Below are 11,570 nucleotides of genomic sequence, written 5' to 3' on the forward strand. Positions count from 1 at the left end.
CTAGACTATAGACTAGACTATAGACTAGACTATAGACTAGACTATAGACTAGACTATAGACTAGACTATAGACTAGACTATAGACTAGACTATAGACTAGACTATAGACTAGACTATAGACTAGACTATATAGACTGTAGACTAGACTTTAGACTAGACTACAGACTAGACTATAGACTAGACCATAGACTAGACTATAGACTAGATAGAGACTAGATATAGACTAGAATATAGTACAGATAGATAGACTAAGACAGACTATAGAACAGACTAAGACTAGACTATAGACTAGAGATAGACTAGACTATAGACTAGACGATGACTATAGACTATAGACTAGACTATAGACTAGACTACAGACTAGACTATAGACTAGACTATAGACTAGACTGTAGAGAGACTATAGGCTAGACTATAGACTAGACTATAGACCAGACTATAGACTACACTGTAGACTACACTATAGAATAGACTATAGACTATAGACTAGAAAATAGACTTGGACATATAGACTGACTATAGACTAGACTATAGACTAGATTATAGACTTGACTATAGACTAGACTATAACTAGACTATAGACTAGACTATAGACTAGATATAGACTAGACTATAGACTAGACTATAGACTAGACTATAGACTAGACTATAGACTAGACTATAGACTAGACTATAGACTAGACTATAGACTAGACTATAGACTAGACTATAGACTAGACTATAGACTAGACTATAGACTAGACTATAGACTAGACTATAGACTAGACTATAGACTAGACTATAGACTAGACTATAGACTAGACTATAGACTAGACTATAGACTACACTATAGACTAGACTATAGACTAGACTATAGACTAGACTATAGACTAGACTATAGACTAGACTATAGACTAGACTATAGACTAGATTATAGACTAGACTATAGATTAGACTATAGACTAGACTATAGACTAGACTACAGACTAGACTACAGACTAGACTATAGACTAGACCATAGACTAGACCATAGACTAGACTAGACTAAACTAGACTAGACTATAGACTAGACTATAGACTAGATTATAGAATAGACTGTAGACTAGATTATAGACTAGACTATAGACTAGATTATAGACTAGACTATAGACTAGACTACAGACTAGACTATAGACTAGACTATAGACTAGACTATATACTAGACTATAGACTAGACTACAGACTAGACTATAGACTAGACTATAGACAAGACTATAGACTAGACTATAGACTAGACTATAGACTAGACTATAGACTAGACTATAGACTAGACTATAGACTAGACTATAGACTAGACTATAGACTAGACTATAGACTAGACTATAGACTAGACTATAGACTAGACTATAGACTAGACTATAGACTAGACTATAGACTAGACTATAGACTAGACTATAGACTAGACTATAGACTAGACTATAGACTAGACTATAGACTAGACTATAGACTAGACTATAGACTAGACTATAGACTAGACTATAGGACTAGACTATAGACTAGACTATAGACTAGACTATAGACTAGACTATAGACTAGACTATAGACTAGACTATAGACTAGACTATAGACTAGACTATAGACTAGACTATAGACTAGACTATAGACTAGACTATAGACTAGACTATAGACTAGACTATAGACTAGACTATAGACTAGACTATAGACTAGACTATAGACTAGAATATAGACTAGACTATAGACTAGAATATAGACTAGACTATAGTCTGTATAGACTATAGACTAGACTATAGTCTATATAGACTATAGACTAGACTATAGACTAGACTATAGACTAGACTATAGACTAGACTATAGACTAGACTATAGACTAGACTATAGACTAGACTATAGACTAGACTATAGACTAGACTATAGACTGGACTATAGACTAGACTATAGACTAGACTATAGACTAGAATATAAACTAGACTATAGACTAGAATATAAACTAGACTATAGACTAGACTATAGACTAGACTATAGACTAGACTATAGACTAGACTATAGACTAGAATATAGACTAGACTATAGACTAGAATATAGACTAGACTATAGTCTGTATAGACTATAGACTAGACTATAGTCTATATAGACTATAGACTAGACTATAGACTAACTATACTAGACTATAGACTAGACTATAGACTAGACTATAGACTAGACTATAGACTAGACTATAGACTAGACTATAGACTAGACTATAGACTAGACTATAGACTAGACTATAGACTAGACTATAGACTAGACTATAGACTAGACTATAGACTAGACTATAGACTAGACTATAGACTAGACTATAGACTAGACTATAGACTAGACTATAGACTAGACTATAGACTAGACTATAGACTAGACTATAGACTAGACTATAGACTAGACTATAGACTAGACTATAGACTAGACTATAGACTAGACTATAGACTAGACTATAGACTATAGACTAGCTATAGACTAGACTATAGACTAGACTATAGACTAGACTATAGACTAGACTATAGACTAGACTATAGACTAGACTATAGACTGACTATAGACTAGACTATAGACTAGACTATAGACTAGACTATAGACTAGACTATAGACTAGACTAGACTAGACTATAGACTAGACTATAGACTAGACTATAGACTAGACTATAGACTAGACTATAGACTAGACTATAGACTAGACTATAGACTAGACTATAGACTAGACTATAGACTAGACTATAGACTAGACTATAGACTAGACTATAGACTAGACTATAGACTAGACTATAGACTAGACTATAGACTAGACTATAGACTAGACTATAGACTAGACTATAGACTAGACTATAGACTAGACTATAGACTAGACTATAGACTAGACTATAGACTAGACTATAGACTAGACTATAGACTAGACTATAGACTAGACTATAGACTAGACTATAGACTAGACTATAGACTAGACTATAGACTAGACTATAGACTAGACTATAGACTAGACTATAGACTAGACTATAGACTAGACTATAGACTAGACTATAGACTAGACTATAGACTAGACTATAGACTAGACTATAGACTAGACTATAGACTAGACTATAGACTAGACTATAGACTAGACTATAGACTAGACTATAGACTAGACTATAGACTAGACTATAGACTAGACTATAGACTAGACTATAGACTAGACTATAGACTAGACTATAGACTAGACTATGACTAGACTATAGACTAGACTATAGACTAGACTATAGACTAGACTATAGACTAGACTATAGACTAGACTATAGACTAGACTATAGACTAGACTATAGACTAGACTATAGACTAGACTATAGACTAGACTATAGACTAGACTATAGACTAGACTATAGACTAGACTATAGACTAGACTATAGACTAGACTATAGACTAGACTATAGACTAGACTATAGACTAGACTATAGACTAGACTATAGACTAGACTATAGACTAGACTATAGACGACTATAGACTAGACTATAGACTAGACTATAGACTAGACTATAGACTAGACTATAGACTAGACTATAGACTAGACTATAGACTAGACTATAGACTAGACTATAGACTAGACTATAGACTAGACTATAGACTAGACTATAGACTAGACTATAGACCTAGACTATAGACCTAGACTATAGACTAGACATAGACTAGACTATAACTAGGACTATATAGACTAGACTGACATAGACTAGACTATAGACTAGACTATAGGATGACTTATGACTAGGACTAGACATGACATAGACTAGCCTATAGACTAGACTATAGACTAGACTATAGACTAGACTATACTAGGACTATAGGACTCAGACTATAGACTAGACTATAGACTAGACTATAGACTAGACTATAGACTAGGCACTATAGACTAGACTACTAGACTAGACTATGGACAAGACTATGAACTAGATTATATAGAAGACGATAGACTGGAATATAAACTAGACTAGACTATAGACTACACTATATTATACAGTACAAATATATTTTCTAAATTTAACACAGATAATTTTTACCGTGTGTTTTTATGCTAAATAACTGTTGCTGTTAATTACAGTTTATGTACAAAATTTAGAGCTACTTTAAGGCATCTTATAAATTAACTTACAGAGTTGGGAAGTATTTGTAGATATAACATCAATATTCTTATTTGGAACTTTATAAAATGGCAAAATCTCATTTATTAATTAATACGAATTTAAGGATAAATTATCATTGAATTCATTCATATAAAAATATTACAATTTTGCCATATTTTGAAGCTATAATTATTTCTTTCGGAGGTAATATGAATTGGCCATGAATATGTGATGTCACCAGGGAGTGAAAATAATTATTATTTTTACATTTTTAAACCGATCACAAAAACCTATCGGAGAGCAATAGCAAGCATATCATGTCATTAAAAAAATTATAAACAAATTAATATATATAATTAACTAATTTAAACAAATAAAAATATGTTTGTAATTTTCTTATAAATTTATTATGTTTATTTGATCTTTGGCGTTTAACCTTTCGTCATCACATTAGGGTTTATCAAATGTTTAACAATTAAAAAATATCAATAACAAATTTATAAAAGTCTGCTACATTTAAAACTTATATTCTATAATCGTTTAATTGCATTTCTGTATCCACGTCACTCTATTAACAGTTTCAAAACCCAATTTGTAGTGCAGTGCCAATGAAGGGGTATTTTCAATACAAACAAATGAAAATAAATCGGTATTATGGATCGATAATAAACGTTTCAGTTCCATTTTCATAATTAAAGCAGCATAGCCTTTTTTCCGTTCCGCCGGCAAGGTATGTAGGAAACTGAAAGATGATTAATATGTTTATTATGTGACTAAATAACTATGTATGATATATGCAAAGAAGTTTACCCTGGTGTAAGAAATTCATTTGTAGATATCCAACATATCGGTTGCTCAACACCCTGGCGAAATATACCAATGCCACCATTTAACTCAATGGACTGTCGAATTAATTGCAATGAGTTTTCTGCTTTATAGTCCCAATGATCATCCATGATTTTTGCATGTTTTTCGGGATCCAAGGGGGCTAAGTATAAATCTTCAGGTAAATTACTGTTTAAATAAAATATTAGAAAATATATTATTATCAAATTTGTGTTTTCTGCATTTTTGGTATTCTGATTTGCTTTGGTATTCGTTATAGCTAGCTTTGCTAGTAAACTAAATCTAATCTAACATTTATAATTAACTTTACTTTTATTATAGAATTTTTCCTATTTTTTTTTTAAATTTGTTTAAAATGATAAAAGTGATTAAAAAAATAATAAATGAATTTAACAAGACATACATTGCTAGGCCCACAGTCAAAATATGATAAATGATGATAAAATAATTATTCGTAGACAAGAATATATATATTCTGGGTTCACATTAGATTATAAAGGACGTTTTCCCCAGGGTTTAGTCAAAGGACTAGTAGTATACTAGTGCATAGTATTTTTTAGTAGTCTATGGACTGATCTTTTCACTAGTACATGAATAGTCTATTATAGACTACACTATTTTCTCGTAAATTTGTAAGACTATTAGACTAGTCTGTGAATTGTCTAGTATATGGACATATGGTCAATGAACTAGTTTATTGACTAGTCCATCGATTAGTTTATTCCCTAGATTATGGACTTGTCTTTGACTAGTCTAAGTACTTTGTCTATTGTCTAATATACAGAATTGTCTATTACTTTAGTTTATGCACTATTGGTGTGTCCATGGAAGAGTCTATTGATTAGTATATTCGCTGATTTACTTACTTGTCTATGGACTACTTAGGGGACTATACGAAATAATGGACCGATTTTAAAAATTTTAGATAGGCTTCGTCTTGGGTCAAAAGAATAGTATAAGACAAATTATGTTAAAAATTGCGACCTGTAGAGTGCGCACAAGGTTTACATGGACACACAGACGGACGGACAGACAGACGAACAGCTAAATCGACTCAGAAAGTGATTCTGAGCCGATTGGTATACTTTAAGGTGGGACCAATATTTTTGGGTGTTATAAACATCAGCACAAACGCATAATACCCTCCCCATTATAATGGTGTAGGCTATAAAAAGTACTTAGTATGTGATCTTGTCTATTATCTTGTATATGGAAATATGGTCCATAAACTAGTTTATTGACCATTAGTTTATTCCCTAGATTATGGACTTGTCTTTGAATAATCTAAGTGCTTTGTCTATTGACTAATATACAGAATTGTCTATTACTTTAGTTTATGCACTAGTCAATTGGTGTGTCCATGGATGAGTCTATTGATTAGTATATTCGCTGATTTACTTACTAGTCTATGGACTACTTAGGGGACTATACGAAATAATGGACCGATTTTAATAATTTTCGATAGACTTCGTCTTGGGTCAAAAGAAGAGTATAAGACAAATTATGTTAAAAATTGCGACCTGTAGAGTGCGCGCAAGGTTTACATGGACACATAGACGGACAGACAGACAGACAGACAGACGAACAGCCAAATCGACTCAGAAAGTGATTCTGAGCCGATTTGTATACTTTAAGGTGGGACCAATATTTTAGGTGTTATAAACATCAGCACAAACGCATAATACCTTCCCCATTATAATGGTGTAGGCTATAAAAAGTACTTAAAATGTCGTGGGGATACTGTTGTGTTTCTCCAAATTAAAATTTATGTGTGAACATACCTATCAGTGGACAATTGTCTTATTTTCTCTTTACTTATATGTAGAACATTTTCCAAAGGCAGATACGTCCAATTTGTGTCCTTTTCGCAAACCACTTCATTGACTGCCTTGAATACAGATTCATCGCACATGATGTTAAGACTTTTTGTTTCCCAATTAATTAATTTGGTTTTGCGTAAACATTCTTTTAATTCCGTTCTTGATTTCTCCAGTGTAAAGGCAGTTATAACGAAATCCTAATAGAAGGAGAATTAAAGAATTTAATGAAAATGAGTTAAAATTCTAAAATTATGACCTGCACAACTTGTACATTGTTATGTTAAGGCCATGATGTTGTTTGAGATTATTGGATAATGATAATATTTTATCTCAAAATCTTACCTTACTTCCATTGATTGTAACTATCGTACAATTCTCAAGTTGTCCATAACGATGACCATAAAATCTAACATTCCAACGATCCGAAATTAATTTATCACGATTTTGATTTAACTTATCATAATGATACAAATAACTTAATAAGAAATTATATTGACGTATTTTATGAGGTAATTCATTCTTCAGAAGATTTAGTAAAGATTTTAAAGTATCTTTTTTAAATTCAATCAAAATATCTAGATTCGATTCCGTATCCAAAGACATTTTAAACGATGTGATTATATTGAAAAACTAAATGAAACTGAAATATGGCTTGAGTCGCTAGAAATGTGAAAGGGCTGATAAAAAAAAGAACAAAATAATAAAATGAAATATGTATATAATATTAACGCGATTAGAACGTGTCTAGGGTAATATACAAACCTATAAAGTAGAAAATAAACAAACAATTATTTACAGTGTTTATCAAAATTTAGACAAAAAAAAAACATTATTTAGAAATGTTTTTATTGTTATTGTTTTAATATAACGATGGTGAAAGGTTGTTATCTGGTAACTAATATTTTCAAAGCCATGGTGAGAGAATAAAGATGCGGGCATCAGGAGAGGGATTGACATTCTTAAGTAGTATTAATTTTTTCCTAAAGCTTGGTATTCTATTCAAAATTTCACGTGAAATTTTTAAAAACTTCATACAAAAAAAAATTGTAATGAAAATTTTATGGAAAAATGTTGCTGAATTAGTACTCTGCTTGTATTTTTGAAAAACATGTGAAATGTTTCTAACAACATTTCAGCAACATTTTTTTCATTTGTATAAAATAATATAGACTCTAGTTAGTTCACGTGAAATTTTAAATAAAACTTTATTAACAGGCCTTTAGTTATTGGATACCATATGCCGTCTAATATCAATTATATACTATTACTGGATATTTCATAATTTAGATGCAATTTTCATTCATAAAAAGTTTTTTACAAAAAAAAAAAAAAAAAAAAAATTTACAAAAATATTTTTTCTTTTTAATTTATTTTTCAATTTAAATTTGTCAAACAAAACATAAACATCTGGTTTTGTTTACTTATATAAGCGATAAAAAACGACAAATTTTATTAAATCCCTAGGTAGATAACACTGATACATTTAAATTTTTATACCAAAGTATAACTTTTATACCCACCATCTAAAAAGATGGGGGTATATTGATTTTGTCATTCCGTTTGTAACACATCGAAATATTGGTCATAGTCCCACAAAAGTATATATATGCTGGGTCCTCATTAAATTCTAAGACGATCTAGCCATGTCTGTCCGTCCGTCCGTCTGTCTGTCTGTTGAAAGCACGATATAGTCCCAATGGAAAGAGCTAGAGGGTTGAAATTTCACATAAATATTTCTTATAGGTAAGGTTTCTTTGGTATTGAAAGCGGTCCCCGTTTTCGGATAGCCCCCATACAAGTGGCCCCTCGAAAAGCAGCTTTAACAGCCATAACTTGTTTAAAAATACGAATATAGCGATGAAATTCGACATAAGTAAGTTTCTTATGATCCAAAATCACTATGCAAAATTTTTGTGAGGATCGGTCCATGATTGACCCTAACCCCCATATAAGGTCCCCTTCAGAAAGTGACTTCAACGCTCATTAATGGCTTAAAAATACGAGTGTAGCGATGAAATTCGACACAAATAAATTTAATACGAACCAAATTCTGTCTACTAAATTTTATGAGGATCGACCCATAATTAACCCTACCCCCCTATATAAGGTCCCCTTCAGAAAATTATTTTAACGCTTATAACTGGCCTAAAAAATACGAGTATATAATAGATGAAATTCGACATAAGTAAGTTTCATTCGAGTCAAACGAGGTTTGATGGTGGGTATATAAGATTCGGCATAGCCGAATATAACACTCTTACTTGTTTCAAACGAAATTGTAAAAGTTGATAAACATTTTTCACGACTTCAAACAGAGTACCAGCCATAGCAGAAATATTTCTGCTATGGTACCAGCCATGGTAAAAATATCAAGGTTGTGTCATTCTCTCTTTTAGACGCCATATTAACCTTCTGACGTTTGCTGGTATTTTAATAAATCGAGTTACCACATTTATTTAAAAAATCCATTTTTTTTTGTTTATTTTTCAATCAAAATAAATAAAATAAAATTCAATTTAAACTAAAAATCAAACAAAATTTTTCATCTAATACAATAAAATTTTAAATAAAATTGCCAAAAAGGAAACAGCTTTATAAGGAAAATGAATAACCAAAACTATATGCTTCCTCTTAAGCCCAATATCAGATGGATCGATACTATGGAGACTCACGATAACATTGTCTGTTGCTTCCCATGTTCTTCAAGTTGGAGAAAGGATTAACAGAAGAAACCAAATAAAACCGCTATATGTAAAAACGTTTTTTTAATAAATAGTAGTATATATTTTGTTACATCTAAAATTTATCTTCCAACATATATGTAGGTATATGACAGACCAGAATTTGCTGTCCGTATCAATAACGTGTGCAATATGTGTTCCATTCGGTCCAAGAATACACGGTTTTCTTCAAGTAAAAAAAAAAAAACGAGTAATGAAATCTTTTGGCTACTTTGCTTTCAGCTTCTTGTCTAATATTGACACCATTATTGGGGTTAGGGCAAGAATGCTTATTTCACTTTTTGGCTAATGTTTGTTTTGTGTAAATTCATACCCAGCAATAAATGGAATTCATACTTTACAAACGAAATCTTAATCACACCTAAAAATGCGATTACATTTTTCCGCATTTATGATCCTTAAATGTAAACCTAGATAATAATGAGAAAAAGATGTAGAAAGGTCACTGGTGAAAAACCAATGATTTTTAAAAAAGGGTGTCATTGGAAGAATGTGCTTTATTTTTGACATGCAAATATCAAATTTTTACTGCTTCTAAAAATAAGGTTAAATCTACTTCAGTGTTGTCAAAAACGAACAGCATCCCTACCTTAAAAAAAAATCAGTTTTGAGAAAGAGAAATGACACTACCTTCATATTTTTATCATGGTACCAGCCTTAAGAAGTAACTTTTCTAGTAACAAATTACTTCTGATATTTTGTTACTAGAAACTATCTAAGGACAAACACATTAACCGTCCTACTTGTTGTGACCTCTAAGTGAATTGTCACAAACGAGTCCATGACAAAGCTAGTTACTAATGTATTGAATAGTCTAATGATCAGTGTATGAAATGGTTTATTGACATGTCTATGGACTAATCAAACTATCTATCTATCTATTTATCTATCTATCTATCTATCTATCTATCTATCTATCTATCTATCTATCTATCTATCTATCTATCTATCTATCTATCTATCTATCTATCTATCTATCTATCTATCTATCTATCTATCTATCTATCTATCTATCTATCTATCTATCTATCTATCTATCTATCTATCTATCTATCTATCTATCTATCTATCTATCTATCTATCTATCTATCTATCTATCTATCTATCTATCTATCTATCTATCTATCTATCTATCTATCTATCTTATCTATCTATCTATCTATCTATCTATCTATCTATCTATCTATCTATCTATCTATCTATCTATCTATCTATCTATCTATCTATCTATCTATCTATCTATCTATCTATCTATCTATCTATCTATCTATCTATCTATCTATCTATCTATCTATCTATCTATCTATCTATCTATCTATCTATCTATCTATCTATCTATCTATCTATCTATCTATCTATCTATCTATCTATCTATCTATCTATCTATCTATCTATCTATCTACTATCTATCTATCTATCTATCTATCTATCTATCTATCTATCTATCTATCTATCTATCTATCTATCTATCTATCTATCTATCTATCTATCTATCTATCTATCTATCTATCTATCTATCTATCTATCTATCTATCTATCTATCTATCTATCTATCTATCTATCTATCTATCTATCTATCTATCTATCTATCTATCTATCTATCCATCTATCTTTGTAACTAACCAAATAACTAACCAAAAATATCCAATTTATAATCTTCTTGAGGCCCAACAACGACTTCAACTTTAAGTCGGATAATTGATTAAGCAGCAAATCCTCTGACAGCAATTTTGGAATTAAAACTACAATTGTTAAGAGTTTTTTAAACTTATTTTTTTATTTTATAAGGCAACTAAATTGTATGTATTTTATGCACTAGATTGATATAATTTTATAATAATTTAAATTTGTTTTTCTTTATGGTCAGTAGTAATTCAAAATTGTTTAACAATAAATAAGGGTGCTTTTAATAAAAATTACTATGATTTTAGGCTTATTTTTTTACAATTATTGTGTAACATTACAGTGTATAATTTCAAGTATTTATTAGAGTTAATTATTAATTAAATTAATAATTTAAATTCTCTTAGAAATGAGGAAGACACTTGAGGTGCTTTCTTAATTGCC

The 11,570-nt window shown here is 30.6% G+C and overlaps 1 protein-coding gene across 1 annotated transcript; it reads right to left on the reverse strand.

The window, feature by feature from the left end:
• Nucleotides 1–4,476: 4,476 nt before the first annotated feature.
• LOC119602020 lies at nt 4,477–7,439 on the reverse strand. Its single transcript, XM_037953342.1, has 4 exons — nt 7,105–7,439; nt 6,724–6,959; nt 4,907–5,110; nt 4,477–4,838 (listed from the first exon to the last, which is right to left on the reverse strand). The coding sequence occupies exons 1-4, from the start codon at nt 7,363–7,365 to the stop codon at nt 4,637–4,639; spliced, it is 903 nt and encodes a 300-aa protein (XP_037809270.1). The 5' UTR covers nt 7,366–7,439; the 3' UTR covers nt 4,477–4,636.
• Between the last annotated feature and the right edge of the window lie 4,131 nt (nt 7,440–11,570).

Source organism: Lucilia sericata, unplaced genomic scaffold (genome assembly GCF_015586225.1).
Source record: "Lucilia sericata isolate MDLA Ls3-8-SP2 unplaced genomic scaffold, ASM1558622v1 Contig000206F_arrow, whole genome shotgun sequence".
NCBI lineage: Eukaryota > Metazoa > Arthropoda > Insecta > Diptera > Calliphoridae > Lucilia > Lucilia sericata.

What these genes read in the sequence shown, in the direction of transcription:
- LOC119602020 (XM_037953342.1), bottom strand. Translation starts at nt 7,365, where the DNA reads ATGTCTTTGGATACGGAATCGAATCTAGATATTTTGATTGAATTTAAA. An exon ending in AGACAATTGTCCACTGATAG is followed by an intron (nt 5,111 to 6,723) that starts GTATGTTCACAC and finishes TTATTTAAACAG; the next exon opens with TAATTTACCTGAAGATTTAT. An exon ending in AATGAATTTCTTACACCAGG is followed by an intron (nt 4,839 to 4,906) that starts GTAAACTTCTTT and finishes ATCATCTTTCAG; the next exon opens with TTTCCTACATACCTTGCCGG.